A 16,301-nucleotide genomic window follows, 5' to 3' on the forward strand; every position below is an offset into this window, starting at 1 on the left:
TTCCGGAGCCGTTCACTACGACGTCTCTCATAGCCTGAGTCGCTTTGGGACGTTAAACCCGAAACCAATCTTCAAAGAATGAAAGATGATAAACGGATCAACGTTTGATGCATTTGAGGCCACTCCTCACTATAAATTTTTTGGAGCGCAGCTCTTTGGAGCCCGTTTCTGGGTTTCGCGGCGTCGCCGTCGCCGTTGTCCGTTGTAACCAGCAGTGGACACCTTAGTCGCGCTTAAAGCTGCGAAACCGATGGAGCAGGAGCTTGGAAAGCAAAGGAAAGGCGCATAACTGTCCTCGGAACAGTGGACACTTCAATCGCGCTTTAAGCTAAGTGGCGGTAGTGACAGATGTGCGCTGCATGCGTTGGCATTGACAAGGTTGTGCCAGGAACGCGGCGCTGCAGCCATAGGCCGTCAGCGTTCTTTGTGTTCATTGGCGTTGGCGTTGACAACGTTTTAAACTCCGATCATTTTAAAGGAAGTAAGTGTGAGTAACTGGCTCCCTGGGACAGTGGACGCCTGAATCGCGCTTATAGGAACGTGGGGTGATGAGAGAGAGATGGGGGCTGCAGGCGTTAGCGCAGACAACGGTGAGCGAACTCTCGCGATCAACCATTAACTGCCATCTGCCATGGTGGCAGGGTGGGTGGGGACTTCAATGTAGATATAAAGACAAGCGGGAATTTCTTACCACTTATGCGGGAGAACATCCCATTCCTCTAGCTCGTAACGGCTCCCACAGCTGTGACAACCTCGCGAAATACTTGCACAGATCTCGTCTTTGAGAAGCAGGCATTGGTGCAGCAAGTCGAGCATATATCCATCTATTTCTCCGACCACAAAGCTTCCTTCACGACAATCGAGAACTGTTAGTGGGGTGTTTCTTGAAGAAGGAAAATGTGTGAAAAATAACAAGTTGTCTGTAATTGTACATACATGTCTTGCTCGAATTCTTTGCCTCAATCTATCGAAAAGCCGAATCAGCTGATGAGCTGCGCTCAAATTTCGCATAGGAAGTAACGTAATCGTCGGCAATTTTTTTTTTTTCAGTCTGCAACCATGCACCCAGCCAGCAAAACTGGTGCCTGATGATTAGAGCCGCAATCCGTTAATCGATTGCTCATGCGAACAATTCATAGAGCACAGTTGGCGTCAACCCGCTGACCAAACAGGACAGTCAACAACGTCTCTCCGTGTACACGTCCCACTGAATGGCTGACGTTGTATCTGTCTCACCGAACACTGCCCGGTATCTATGAACTCCACGTATATGGGTCATTCGCACAGACCAGATATGTCCTACCGATGAAGGCACGACCTTTAAAGAAACGACTAGACTCCGGACAAGGGCTGCACCACGGCTTTGCCGATGACGGCGTTCTTCGCCGAGCTGTTGGTGCCACCGCCCTGAACGGCCTTGAAGCAGCATTTACAACCGTTCCTCCTGCACCACAGTGCCTTGCGGTGCGCCCTAGCCACGAGAGCCACGTCCCCCCACGTGGGACCGAAGGCGTACGCCCAGTCCAGGAGTGCAGAGTCCCGCGGTCCTTCGGGCTTGGCCCACAACGCCAGGGTGTCCGCCTCGGTCGTGTACTTGTTGTTTATCCTGGCCAGCGCGACGCCGCCCATCCGCGCTAGCGTGCCGGTCACGTGGACGTCGTCGACCCAGAAGTAAGGTCGGAACCTGGCTTCGGCCACCATGGCTCGCACCGCGGCCATGTCAGCCAGGTAGGCCCAACCCGAGCAGTAGTCCTCGAAGAAGGAGCCCGGGTACTCGCTCTCTGTCACCCTCCACTTGCTGCCTGAAAAGAGTGGATGGGGTGTCTGTTTACTGCCGGAAGTGCGACCACATGGCAGATTTCAGTGGACAGCCCCACACAGCGTGTGCGATCCAGTATGTGGCAGTTGACAATAAGACCTTACAGTTGGCAAGCGCTGCTGTCGCTCTTGCTCAGGACTCACGATATTGGAAATAACAGCATCCTCAAATAAGACCCAGTCTGACTTATATAAGTTGCAAGGTCTAGTTGCTCCGGTCAGACTAGAATACTAACCGAGCAAGACTCAATTTGCGAGTATTCATACTCGCTGTATCTGAAGCTACATGTCTAAGTGTGTTTCATGGTCGTATTAGTTCATTATTTCATGCACTGTGCGTCTCAAGAACACAGTGGCGAAGTTACGCAACTGTCCAGAGGAAGGGCAGGTCTGCGGCCCCTGCGCGGCTTATTGGTACGTGGCACATTATAAAAGACAAGGTATACCTTATTTTATGCGACGATATGCGGCGAAGAAAATGGCGAGCAGCCTGCCCTCAGTATGTCGTTAGAGTACAGAATGCACGGCACACATGTCTAGTGCACTTGCGATTTATGAGCGCTAAAGCTTCTACCAACGCACAGAGCACTTTACAACCAGAGCATGTGACATACGCACTAAGATAAAATACACAGGCGGGCCTGATAATCGAGGTCACCAAGGCACTTCTATCGAAAACTAGCTGGAACCAATGGCGACGAACGGGTCCTGCCTGGGACAATAGATGCACTAACTAGATTATGTGAGGATAAGTAGAACCCACCCGCCTATATACCTTTAATATCTAGCCAGCAGAAACCTGTTGTGCTGCATATCGGTTCGTGCTGGTCCATTCTGTTCTCTCAAGCCAAAGACTCAAACCAGATGCTAGAGGCTTGTTATGAGCTAACAGTCCAGCTTGATTTCTCAGTTAATTATTAATGCGATAGCGTTAAAGGCCTGATTACACAGAAAATCCGGCGGTTGTCGGCGTCGGCGAAGTGAGCGAAAAAGCACGGCTATGGCTCTGGCAGGTGGTCCCCAGAGAGCAACCTAGGAGACAGGTGGGTCACCTTGGTCACGTGACATTGCAGCGTCATCGCAACCTGCCCACCAGGATAGTGAGCAAACTGGCCCCCATGGGAGATGGCAGTTAAATTAATGATTGGTCGCTCGGGAAGAGCAACCTGGACCGTACAAGGCCCACTGCTGGGAGCACCTGCCATCGCAGGGCAGTGGCGCATCGCTTAACCGCTGCACCGCTGCTCCAGGAGTGGTATGAGGACTCCCAGGGAGATATGAACGTAAAGTAGAAAATGACCTTCTACATATATGGGAATTAACCCATTATAAGGCTATCGCGTCATACCCCTAAGGTGGAGCTTCTCTCCTCCAATTTAGTCTTTTTTTTAAAATTGAGTTATGGCAACCACCGTCCTCACCCTCACTCCTGGAGATGGGCATCTGCTTCTGGACGTAGCAGACGAGAGTCTTGGGCGGCAGCGACGCCGTCCTCTCCAATATGGCGCCCAGCTGGAAGATGTGCACGAAGATGTCGTCGTCCATCTTGAGCACCCTAGTGACGCCGCCGCATCGGCTGGAGGCCCACCGCAGCGCCATCACGTGCTTGTACGTCAAGTTGCGGTACGAATCGACGAAGTTGCCTTGTACCGTGTCGCCGTACCTGCACAAGGCGCGGGCCACATAGTTTCGTTTTAGCCTCACGAAAACGGCCATTCGAAGCACGAGAGAGGCAACAATTTTACTCCACCTAACACCTCTTGCGTAAACACAGTCACTTATTTCTCAGTGCCGTAAGTTAGACGATATACAGACTGCACTCAATATTAGCGGCATGCTTCCCATGTTAGATTGAACTTCCCGTCTGCTCTAGGATGTCGTCATGTCGGAGGTGGCGGGTCTGTCTGTTCTGCTGTCCACTTTTTCACCTAAGAGCAAAGCGCAGCAGGAAATAAACCACAAATAAACCGCTAATTACATGAACGGATAAACTAGGACATCCATCAAACGATTACCGCCATCATTACGCGTGTACCATGACTGCACAGTAAGGAAGTGATAGCGCTGTCATGTCCGCGGCTTTAGTTTTCTCCCGCAAAGCAAAAGTTAGGTCTTCCGTTTGGTGCATGACAGCATCAGTCGCTTATGGGCAATAAAACACAACACCTTGTGACACAAAGACACAGGCACGCACATCTGATGATGCAGTCAACCTCAAGACTAATTAACACTTGTTGCTGGGCTAGTTGGTGCATTTTTTCTTCGTACAAAAGCTAGCGCAAAAAACACGACACACACAAGAAAGGTAGACAGGACAACGCGCTCTAATATCTATTAGACTAATATCTATCTATATCTATCTAAGACTAATATCTATTATATTAAATTCTCCTCCCTCGCGCACACAGCGCGATGAGTCCGATTACATTCTGCAGACACCTTCATTCATTTGAATGTTTTATTCGAGGCGGTATTTTATTCACCAAGAACTTGGCAAGTTCGCTGTCCTTAGAATCTGCGTTGTTCCAGCAATAACTGCCACGATCGCCATTATCATCATCATTATCAGCCGAGCTACATCAAAGGCCTTTCCCGCTGATCTTCAGTGAGCTCTGCGGTGCGTCAGCAGTGGGCATCATGTTCCAGCGCTTTCCCCCTAATCTCCCCACCTGACCCTCGCTGCCACCGGCATCATCTCCGTTCTCTCGGAATCTATTCTGTTACAGTGACGCCTCACGCCAAAGGTCACTCTCTCCTCCAGATTTCCGCTGTAGTACGTCATTACTCGATTTCATTCTCGACAGCTTTCGATGACTATGTACTATATCGGTGACAAAAGCCCCAAGGAAAACAGAACGGAAATCCAAGCGTATTCCTATCCAGTATATAGCCCGAGACCATAACGGACGATGTGAAAGTTGGACTTCAGGTCCCTCGTATGAGCTAGAGAAATCATGCGATTGTTGGTTCACTTCGCGCTTATAGGCAACAATCACCAGACACGCCTCCTTGAGAATTTGTCTCCAATAGTACGTATAGTTAGGTGGGCCGATGAAATAAAGAAGTTTGCGGGGACACGGTGGCCGCAGCTGGCAAAGGACAGGGTTAATTGGAGAGACATGGGAGAGGCCTTTGCCCTGCAGTGGGCGTAGTCAGGCTGATGATGATGATGATTATGATGGACGCCCCTAAAGAAAGCAGCGCCACCTTGAATCTCCCGCGTTCGGCCTGCTAGCCAGTGAAAATGTTGACAGAGGGGCCACTGTACGCAACTCCCTCAGAGAGCAAGGAGTCGGGGAGCTTTCTGGTTCATTCCTTCTTCACTAAATGACAAGTCTAGCAGCACTGTCCGGTATTGTCAAACACGAACTCTTCAGCGGCACGCTTTTTCCCAGTCGTGACGTCGCTACCATTGCAGCGGACGACATTTCGACAGACGCGGACATGACTCGAGCGGCGGACGGAACAGCATGGAGATTGCGGCCTCACGGCAAGAAGTTGTCCCCGGCAGCTGTCCCGTATTTGCACGACACGCCACGGAAGCTCAGTGTTTGACCGGCCAAGACAAACTTTACTTCAGTCGCGTGGTTTCTTTTCTTTTTGTTTCAAGTTTCTCGCATTTATGTTAACGAAATATCAAAACGCGGAAAAAGCTGCTGTGCTAACATCCATGCCTAGTCGGGGCACACGGAAGAGGCTTCGGCCCGGAAAGTTTGCTCTTTGCTTGCTTCATGCCGGCCATATTCGGCGCTGAAAAGGAACCACAATGAAGCGCGCGGGTGACGCATTTTACACCTCAGGTACGCCACGCTTATTCACCAAAAATATAGTATGCGTGCATCCAAAATATTGTTCAGTATTGTTAAAAATATTGTTCAAAGGCACCCCTTCCAGCCAATGGAGTCGGCTGATTCTCATTGTCTTGCTAGCGTGACAATGTAGGGAGTGGCAGATGAAAGGGGATAGTCCCCTCCCTCCATGGTCGGGGATATATAGTCCCCTCCTGCAGTGTCACACTACCGGACTCAAGAATCGGCCGAGGCCATTGGCTGGAAGGGGGGGGGGGGGGGGGAGGTCCTTTGTCGGGGAAATGCCGCTTCGTTCTTGAGTTGTATTCGTCTATAGCAGCCTGCACAGACTCGTTCTATTAGTGCGGGGTAACGTGTGCGTTGTTTCTCTGCAGCTAAACCGCCAAGTGCGCGGAGTTGTTTGGGGGGACAATATCCTAGACTGATGGATACAAGTGTTCTGGCAAAGATACGCCGAGCGATGGTGGCGTGAGAGTGTCAATAAAGTGCGTTCCATCGAGGAACCACGGCATTAGAGCAGCCACTCCCTTTTAGGGAAAATGGAGATTAACCCAGTGATTTCTCTGCACTACCCACTTTGCTTTTCTGAAGCCACCCCCTTAATTAGCAACGAATTTTTTTAACGCACACAAGGGGAAATTTTGTCGTCTTTGTAACGAGTGTCGGAGTGATAAACGTTGCTAGTCCAACGCGACACTTCAATGCCAGAAATAAAAAAACAAAAATGACTACTGCATCTCCTATAGACTCAAACCCTCCCTAGAAATTTAGACGCCTCTTCAATTTCCGGCAAAACTCCTAGATTAACTCCTTTAAGGGAGTCATGGCGCAAAACACGAACTAAAAAATGCACAGGTGATCATACGAGGTGATGCGACAGTCTGCGTGAGCAGTATTGGTTGTATGCATTTCTATTCTGCTATGATCGCCTTCCCATTATTGCGGCTTTGAGTTGTATTTCGCCGTTGCTTTTACGTTCAAGTTCTGAGTGGCCTTTTTGTGAGTGGGGACGTCTGGAGGGTGGAAATTGAGTGGATGGATGGTTGGTAGGGCTTTCTGGATGGTGGAGGTAAGCGGTTGGTGGTGGGTGAAGCCTGGAGGTGTGTTGGTTATTGGTGGGTGACGGTTTCTGGACTGGGAAGGCGGGGTGGTGTGAATGGTGGGTGGGTAATGGGTGGAGGTGGGTTGTTTGGCGGTGAGTGGTGGCTTCAAGAGTGTGCAGATGGGTGAAGGGTACAGGAGGGTGGGCCGTGGACGGAGGCCTCCTATGGTGGCGGTTGTATAATACAACATCATACGGACAGATTTTGCCCAAGCGTAATTGTTAGAAACGCCAACGCATTAAAAGTAACCCTTAAAAAAAAAAGCATACAGTTTGATTCAAACAGCTCAATCCTTATTTCCACACTCTACACATTCTTAGTAGTGCTTTACTTTCTCTGCCCCTGCTTCGCGTTCTTTTTATCCAACTAGAGACTAAGTTTGTACATACATCGTTCTTGTACCCACCTTATGAAACGTCTTCATGCACTTAAGACTACAGTAAATTAAATGAAAAGTAGAATGTATAGGACGTGCGTTGAAGTGGTGTTTGGCGAGCTGTGCAAGGCATGCCCTTTTAAAAGTGGTCTATAGATGTTCTATATATTTCTTATAGACTGCATCGGGTTCCTATAGATATTTAGTTTTGTCTATTCACAGTCTATGGACTGTTTACGGAAAACTCTACTCACAGTGTACGGCCATAAATCCATAGATTGTCCGTAGACTTTCCGTAGAATTTGTACTGTCTATAGACTAGTATACATAATTTTTCTATAGAAACTCTATAGACTTTATAGACAAGAGTCTACGGACAGTGTATAGACTGTCTAGAGAAATTTTCGCAAGGGTAATGTCAAGCTCTGGCAGTGCTCATAATAGTAACAACAACAATAAAATTATCTAAACAAAGTGAAACCGAGAGTCAGGAAAAAAACATCGTTGAGCGAAATCTGGGCCGTATACTAAGTGAGAGAGATAGGGGACGCTAATTGCGTGGACAAGCCACTTGCCTGTCGCGCTGCAATCTCGCGCCCACTCCTCGTCGCCGAGTTGCCAGCCTTACGAGTGGGACAAGGTCGGCCGTCTTCCCACGCGAAATTTCGTCGTCCTGCGCTCCGCAGACTAACCGTTCCGCAAACACGGTTGATGTATGCGCAGTATAAACCTTGGGTTTTTCTTGGGATTTTTATCTGGCGAATTATAGCACGCGTGTCTATGCACAAATTACGTTGTGCTCCGCGACGCCGTTCCAAAACTCAACAGCTGCTGTTCCCTGATGAGAATGGTCTATAGACTGTCTATAGACTTTCTATAGACTTTTTATAGAGGCTGATGCCTTCCTATAGATGTTTCCTTTTGTCTATTCATAGTCTATAGACTGTTTATAGGCAAGAGTCTACTAAAAGTGTATGGCCATAAATCTATAGGTTGTCTACAGACTGGCTATAGGATTTTTATGGCCTATGGACTACAATTTATGCCGGGCAGGGCATTTGTATGGCCTATACCCGTCATAAAGAAGAATGGATTGTACCTACCCCTAGAACAAATTACGCAATGGAAAAATTATCATTTACCTTGCCAACATTCTTAAATAGCTATCATAAATGCCGGACAGACCTGCTTAAAATAGCGAAACAAGAAATACGACAGTTCCACTACCTACATTCTTAAAAAACGCCACCTGTGTCCTGTATTTATTGTACTGCTTTGAGCCCACTGTATTTATTGTAGTGGTTGTGGTTTTGTTTTCTTTGTTGCTATTTCAATACTTATAAACAGATTTTGTTATATTTTTGGCTTAGCTAAATTGCGAAGAGGTCATACGTATGTTTGCATGTGTTTTTTCTGTTTGCTGTTGCCGCCCTGTAGAGGGGGCTCTATGCCCTTGTCAAGCTGCGTTTTCCGAGCTACTTTTGCCCACAATCCTCCATCTTCTCGATGGAAATAAAGATTATTATTATTATTATTATTATTATTATTATTATTATTATTATTATTATTATTATTATTATTATTATTATTATTATTAGTGCACTGCACGGGCTCGGGCCGGCCCGAAAGCCCGGCCCGGCCCCCGCGGGCTGGGCGGGGACATGATCTGTTTTGCCGGGCCTGGGTCGGGCCCGGGCCTGAAGTTGCGGGCCCGGGCCGGGCTCGGGCTTAAAGCTGCGGACCCGAGCCGGGCTTGGGTCCGTACAGAAACGACTGGTGTCCGACTATTCATTCACTATTGCAGAGTGAAGTACACAACTGCGGCACTGGAGCTGCGGCACGTATGAGATATGGGTTATAGTACGCGCAGTGAAAAATCAAAGCTTTATTCATTGACTTATTTATTTCCTTATTTCCACGCCGCGGTGGCTTAGTGTTCAAGGCGCTTGATTACTGAGCCGGGGAACCCGGGTTTGCTCCTAGCCTCGGCGGCCGCACTTCTATTTAGGCGGCAAGCATGACAGCCATGTATGTACTTTGTAGTATCATTGCTCGTTGAAGAAACCCAGGTGGTCGAAATGATCCGGAGCCCACTGCTTCGGTGTCTCTCTCAGCCTGACTCCCCTTGGGCCCTTAAGCCCCAAAAACATAGCTTTTATTTTATAGCTATATTTTTCTCATCTGAGAAAATTCACAAAGTAAATCGCGTTTGGTTTTCTTTTTGATCAGCTGACCGGAACGTTTCGTAAATGAAATAGCCACAGAAAGCTCACGAGAGTTTGTAAATCTCATGTCATAACACATCTATTCTATCCCTCCTCGCTTCTTCAGCCTGGTTGTCATGACAAGTGTTTTTCCCTGGAAGTTATCACGTGGTTCGAGCGTTATCTTCTGCTCCTTCAGTAAGAGTAAAATTCAGCCGGTCTTAATTGGCCATTGATCATTCGTCATCCCAAAGCATACCTATACACTATTAGAAATGCATTCGGGAAGAACATATTAGTTTAGGACGCTTATAGTCTTCAAACACACACCGTGAAATACTCAAGCCTTTTAGCTTTTCGTTTCTGCTGAAAGGCGACCACTTCGGCTATGATTTCAACCTGTGCGATCGCGTTCACTAAAAAAATGTCATCCCACTGCTTGCTAGGCACATTTAATCTTTATACTTCGCGGGCGGCAAAATATAACTGATTCAAATCATGGGGGGATGCAAAGGAGTCTATTACGCGCATAGGCAGCCCTTTTTATTTGGCTCTCGGAACTTCCTAGTTTATCTGTGCGCACCTACACGAGATCACTGTCCAAAAGACGGGCCTGGCGAGCACTGCTCTTAATCACTTCCTTCTGGGTTAAAAAGAACAAACTTTCTGCAAGCCAAACTGTGGTTTCAGAACCTTTGTCGGCCAGTTTCTTATCGATCTAGTAGCAGTCTACTTGCTCAGAGTGAGCAGTATACCTGAAGCGTTACTGTGAAACGGGCCGGGCCGGGCCCGGGCTAGGCTTCACTCGGGGATTCAAGGGCCGGGCCGGGCTCACTAGAGCGATAATTTAGCGGGCCTGGGCCGGGCATGGGCTTGAAGCCGCGGGCCTGGGCCGGGCTCGGGCTTCAGGTCTCGGGCCCGGGCCGGGCTTGGGCCTCAGATTGAGGCCCGTGCAGTGCTCTAATTACTACTACTACTAATAATAACAACATCATGCACATGGCACTATGCTTGCACAAAAAGAGGTACAAAATTAACGATTCGCTATTTCAACTAGAGTTGAAATCTGTTTTAAAAAGTATATTTTTCGTACTCCCAAGCACCCTCCGTTCTTAAAAAAAAGTCGTAGAAATTCTATTCGAATGGAACCGACTAGAACCACACAGCCTTATAGACTATTGCCAGATTCGTACCATATCTAACATTCTTTAATAAAAATTTTGAATTTTGAATATTGTAAGCTACTGCTACGGGTCATTCTTGAAATGCGTTCCAAAATATTTATTTTAAAGTTTTTCCATTGCTCGCGTCAAGCCGATAAGGCTACGATAGAAAACAAATGGGAAACGTTTGAACGATAGCAATAACGTTAATAGCAAACAAATGCAAGACTGCTGACGGAATATCTGCGGATATATTGATTGTTGCAGTGAAATCTTACAAAATATAAAAAAATGCGCTTATAAACTCTTTACCGTTGAAAAATGTTTTTATCCAGAATTGCTGGGTATGTCCCGCAATTGGGCCGCATCCAAGCGGTAGGCTTTCGAGAGGCATCACCGTAATGGCTGCCGCCACGACTAGCAAGAATTGAGAGGGTGTGCATGGGAGTGTAACTGCCTCTTTCTCGCTATAGAGTCATTATATTAACTCTATGGTATAAATGAAATGACTATTCACATCTGCGGCTTGCTTACCTGTGGTTCTCGCGAGTCATCTTGACTTCTAGCGCGGAGTCCGTGGGTGTCCTTGCCAGCAGGAACACTACCCTGAGCCTGAGGTTCTTCAGCCAGCTGGTTCCGGCTCCCCAACTGGTTCGGATGACGTCACGCTCGGCGAAGTGTGCGGCCGCCGAATGCACCAACACCAACAGAGTCTCTTCTCCAGTGCACGGCGGAGCGTCCAGCGCGTAGGTGAAGTTGGCCAAGTCTATCAGCGAGTTGGCGTCCCTGTCGGCGTAGTGGAGTCGGGGACACGGAACTGGGTCGTGTACGCATCGCTGAACAGCCCTTTGTTTCGGCATCGATTGCCGCGACGCCCCGAACGAAGACGGGGACGACGTCTTCAACAGGACGTAGATGCCCAGCACAGCGGTCGCGACCAGGACGCTGGGTTTCAGTTTCCTGATGACCCTACTCGCCATGTCCATCGTACCGAAAGATCCGTCGCTGTTTATACTACTACCTGCTGACAGACGCTATCTCTGACAGTCAGTTAACTTCTTTCGACTAATCTTTCTTTTTCTTTACGGGAAAAGACGAATCGCACTACAATAAACAAATCCCCCGCACTGTAGTCTCCAGCCGATGACTGCAAGTTCATCCATAAAGAGTACTCATCGGCGAGTCTTCGTTCCAAATGCTCAACGAGTCAAATCACACACTGAGCAAATGCAAGACTTATGGCAACTTTGCCTCACGAGATAATTGTTTTTGGTCCCGCAAAAAACGTTGAAGATCTTCAACTTCCTGACGGTAAAAGCCATGTCTGGTCGCCGGCAGTCACCGATGTGCCACTTCGTTGTGAGAGCGACACAGTCAGCGTAAGTGGTACTCACGGTGGATTGAGCAGTCATGCTGAAGACATTGGCACCTGGGAGAATATACCGTTGCACCAGACTAGCCTCAGAGACTTTGTACACTCGTTGCTGGCTTCGTGAACGTCGCGGACGCCTTTAGAACAGAGACGTCGAACTCGAGTCGCGCGCATTTGGAGATAGAAGCAATCGTTGGCGTCTTTCCCGTAACACATGTCCACTTTTCCTGTTCGATTAATCTGCGCGCCCGTAATGGGCGTTCGCGCCAACTTACGATGTTTAATAGCGATGACGCGTATCCTCTCCGTATGGTGGTGTCCGAGCAGATTACTCGCGCAACTCAAGCAGCACAATCACATGCACACCCACAAAAATTCGCGCCTTGCTGTGACGACACACGCACTGTAAACTTCGGCGATGACGTAGCTTAATAGCATCCGTTGGGACCACCTCTTCTCACAGACCCCGAAAGGAGGAAGCATATATACGTCGCAGTTTCGAAGCAAACAGTTGAAATTACTTCTCACAACTTTTGGCAGGAAAGTAGGAGCCACACGCAGTCTTGCAGATGTGGAGCATTGCAGTACATACCCAAGCCGCACATCCATCCAGTCGTCCCCAGCACAAGAATCCATCTACATGGAGCGATAGCGTCACAGCGTCAGTATGTGTCCTCCTTCGAGCGACTGCCTACTTTCCCGAGAGCACACACGCACTCGACGCACCGGCGAAAGAGCCCTTGGCTGCTGCCTTCGCCGGCACGGCGCGGTAAACCCACGCACTCTCGCGTGGGCCTAGCCCACCTGCTACTCGCGGAGACCCAAGTTTCGAGCACGATGAAATCGAGCCGTCGCCGCTGAACGTCCGCTCCGCCGGGGGTCTCCCATGTCCGGAAGTCACAGCGGGGTGTAACCGATGAACCGCGTGGAGAGGGACGACGTCGGTGGGGCGCGGCCGGCACGCTCAGCCAACCGACCAAACGCCACCCCCTCCAGTTGTACCTCCGTCAAGCGAGGACGCTCAAAACGTGCATGCGTGAGCAGCTATGAGAGCTAGCAGACGACGCAACACACAGCGCAATGCTAGCGCGCACACGACATCGCGGCTTCCCGCCAGCCAGCCTGTTCGGGTTTGGTTTTCTCTTCGCCGGAGTCGTCTGCACGTTATGCGGTGTGTATCCGCCTCTGGAATAGCATTAATCTCGCCGCCGCAAGTGTCAAAGGGCCACACCTCTTCGCTACTACTACCGGCTGGCGGGCGGTGTCGGGGAAAGGGGAAGGGACGCACTCATGAAGCGCGAGTTACATACAAGGGCGTGTTGGCGCCGTTCCAAGCGCACCGACGGCGCGCGTGTAGCAGACGACGCGGCGGCGAGGTCAAAAAGAGAGTAGACAGATGACGCCGTCAAGGACATGGAGGGACGAGACTGAGAGGTGGCGCCATCTGACGTTGGGTGATTCGTTCAACAAACTGGTTGGGGGCAGAGAATCATAACACCAAAAGAAAGTGGATAATAATACGGCATAAGCAGTATTGTCGATAGCTTCAAAGAATAGAATGAGCTAATAAAAATAAATAAAAATAGCATTGCCCGGGCTGGTCAACAGTTGCGTAAATTATAGCGGATAAGGGAAGGGAAATGAGGGGATCGTTATGACACATACACAAAAGAAGCCAAAAGTCACTGAAACCAAGGGGCACACGGATAAATGTTTCTATTTTTTTTTAATTTCTGGTGTTGATCAATAGTAAATTAATAATGTAACTATAATATCGCTTAAAGATAATTGATCAGAAAGCAGAAGAAAAGCAACGGCATGCTGCCGGTGGGTCCGAACCCACGACCTCCAAATTTCGCGTCCGGTGCTCCATCAACGGAGCTTATGCGGTATTTATGTTTGCGCGTTACCTAGCCTTGAGAGAGTTAGTTCACCAGTGGGTTCTCAATAGAGCGGGCACTCAAAAAAGAAATAAAAATAATATTGCCCGGCCCGCACCACCCAAGGAGTCAATAGCTACAGCGCGGACTACTGATGATAAGCTGTTGTATAGAGCTTGTACTGCCTGCCTTGTACTTGACACAAAAGTAGAATAAAGCAAATCTTATCTTCAAATGCCACCTCTGTGCGGAATTTTTGCGAGGACAGCGGTATAACCCAGATAATTTTTCTTGAATTTTCTTAACACTCGGTACGTATGTCTATTTTGTGATGATGATGACGATAATTTTTTATGGTTCAAGGGCATCATCATCATCATCAGCCTAACTACACCCACTGCAGGGCAAAGGCCTCTCCCACGTCTCTCCAATTAACACTGTCGTTCGCAAGTTGCTGCCACCGTATTCCCGCAAATTTCTTAATCTCATCCGCCCACCTAAGGGCATCTGCGGCTAAATAGCGCCATAGCACAAGGTAGTTTTCATTGCATAAGGCGGGGTCAAAGACCCATTTCCCGAGCATTTCACTCTAAAGAAGCCGAGAACCAGGCAGGAGAAAGCTTGTACCCATTGTATCACCGGCGGGTACCCGGCGGCACTGGGGATCGAAACCCCGTACCTCACGCATGCTTGTCTGTTTTGTACCAACTACAAACCGTGGAGGTGGTGCATGGTCGTCAAAACATTTAACAAGTAGTCATATATACGGAGAGGTGTTGGGGCTTGTACTGTCTTTTTCTCTGTCATAGCTGTCCGCGTTTCTTCATCACCAACTTGCTTAACTTCCCGTTCTTCGGTTGGCGGTTTAGTTATTCCCAAACTAGGACGGATGGAGTGCTGAAACTGGGCAGCCTCACGCCATTTTGACCACACTAGTCCAGCACGTGGCAGTGTATAGCATAGAGTTAATAATACAGGACGAAATTAATCATAAAAGAGAGATAATTATGGCTAGATAATTAGCTCTAAGGGCTCAAAAATTACGGCTCAATAAAGCACCAAAAAGGACAACATATAACGCTATCTACCCCCTCCACAAGCATTCCCTGAAAGGACCAAAGGGCCAACTCCCCATTTATGGCGCATTTATTTTTTCACCAACTAGAATATATTCAGAGGCTCGTGTGCTGTACGATGTCAGTGAACGTTAAAGAACCCCAAGTGGTCGAAATTTCCGCAGCCCTTCACTACGGCATCCCTCATCAAACCCGAGTCTTTCGGTTCAGCATCCGAGCACCATAAACACTGAGCCACCGCGGCGGCTTCATGAGAGAAAGGTGCCGTAGTGGAGGGCTCCGATATGATTTCGACCACCTGGAGATCTTTAACCTGCACTGACATAGCACAGCGCACGGGTGCCTTTGCTTTTCGGTTTGGTTTGGTTTATTTGGGTTTAGCGTCCCAACGCGACTCAGGCTAAGGGGGACGCCGTAGTTGAGGGCTCCGCACATTTTGACCACCTGGGGTTCTTTAACGTGCACTGACATCGCACAGCACACAGGCCTCTAGAATTTCGCCTCCATCGAAATTCGGCCCCCGCGACCGGGTTCGAACCCGGGAACTCCGGCTGAGTAGCCGAGTGCCCTAACCACTGAGCCACCGCGGCGGATATGTAGAGCGTTGATTCTGATGAAAGAAAAGAATAATAACGGGCTTCCTGGGTTAGTGGACATGTTGTTGTCAGTGACTATTTATTGGTAATAAAAAATAAAAATAAAAATGGAAGGAACTGATGTTGCTAGCCACGGCATCTGTCATCGAAACAACAGGCATACATCCTAATACGCAAGGCTGTCACCTCCGCCCTACGTCCTCCACGGACGGTTAGCACGAAACGTCTCCTGGCCACTGGTACCCACAATACAGTGATCGAATTAATAGAGGCTCAACGCACCAGCCAATTAGTCCGCCTGAGTCGCACGGAAACAGGACAATGCCTACTGTGACAGCTACGTCTCAATCCGCCCATTCCCACCCCAACAAGTCCTATACCTTACATGATTTCTCTGCGCACGCAGGATCACATATATCAGAAGCCCCGACCGCGCAATATGAGCGCTAGTCTCCATCGGGGTAGGCGGCAGGCACGAGCGAGCTATTACACCAAAACATGCAGCAACCGCTCCGATATCCTTTATGTCGACGCGGCAGAAAATTCCAAAGCAGGTGGTGGTGGTGGTGAAAACATTTATTACGAATGAACAGGAGGTATGTTTGGATCAGCCCATAAGGGACCGATCCTTACAAACACTGGGGGGAATAGCGGGGTTGGAGGGGCAGGCCCACACCATGTGATAGGTGTCAGAAGACACTGCACTACAGCGTGGGCAGCTGCCGCTAAAGGAGGGGTCAAAATGTTTTAACGCTGCAGGGCACAGCAATGTATTGGTGAGAAGGCGGAGAAGGAGCCGCTCATCCGCCTTCTTAAGGCCTTTACATGGGCTAGGGTAAAGGCGATGACAATTTTGATAATATGTTGTAATATCTTTGAATGTATAGACCGGATTAAAATCGGG

At 48.8% G+C, this 16,301-nt stretch overlaps 1 protein-coding gene across 2 annotated transcripts; it reads right to left on the reverse strand.

Annotated features, from left to right (window-relative positions):
• Positions 1 to 808: 808 nt before the first annotated feature.
• Positions 809 to 13,101, reverse strand: LOC149332538 (beta-1,3-galactosyltransferase 5-like). Of its 2 annotated transcripts, XM_089558149.1 has the most exons (4): positions 11,540 to 13,101; positions 11,008 to 11,507; positions 3,240 to 3,481; positions 809 to 1,802 (listed from the first exon to the last, which is right to left on the reverse strand). In XM_089558149.1, exons 1-4 carry the CDS (start codon positions 11,630 to 11,632, stop codon positions 1,333 to 1,335), a joined length of 1,305 nt encoding a protein of 434 aa, XP_089414275.1. In that variant the 5' UTR covers positions 11,633 to 13,101; the 3' UTR covers positions 809 to 1,332. The 2 variants fall into 2 exon arrangements, with proteins under 2 accessions (XP_089414275.1, XP_089414274.1); XM_089558148.1 differs by having other exon boundaries at positions 11,008 to 11,605.
• Positions 13,102 to 16,301: the final 3,200 nt, after the last annotated feature.

The sequence above is a fragment of the Amblyomma mixtum genome, chromosome 8 (genome assembly GCF_055824585.1).
Source record: "Amblyomma mixtum isolate Tamu chromosome 8, ASM5582458v1, whole genome shotgun sequence".
In the NCBI taxonomy this organism is placed as follows: Eukaryota; Metazoa; Arthropoda; class Arachnida; order Ixodida; family Ixodidae; genus Amblyomma; species Amblyomma mixtum.

What these genes read in the sequence shown, in the direction of transcription:
- LOC149332538 (XM_089558149.1), bottom strand. Translation starts at nt 11,632, where the DNA reads ATGAACTTGCAGTCATCGGCTGGAGACTACAGTGCGGGGGATTTGTTT. An exon ending in GTAAAGAAAAAGAAAGATTA is followed by an intron (nt 11,508 to 11,539) that starts GTCGAAAGAAGT and finishes TGTCAGAGATAG; the next exon opens with CGTCTGTCAGCAGGTAGTAG. An exon ending in ATGACTCGCGAGAACCACAG is followed by an intron (nt 3,482 to 11,007) that starts GTAAGCAAGCCG and finishes CGCCTTGTGCAG; the next exon opens with GTACGGCGACACGGTACAAG.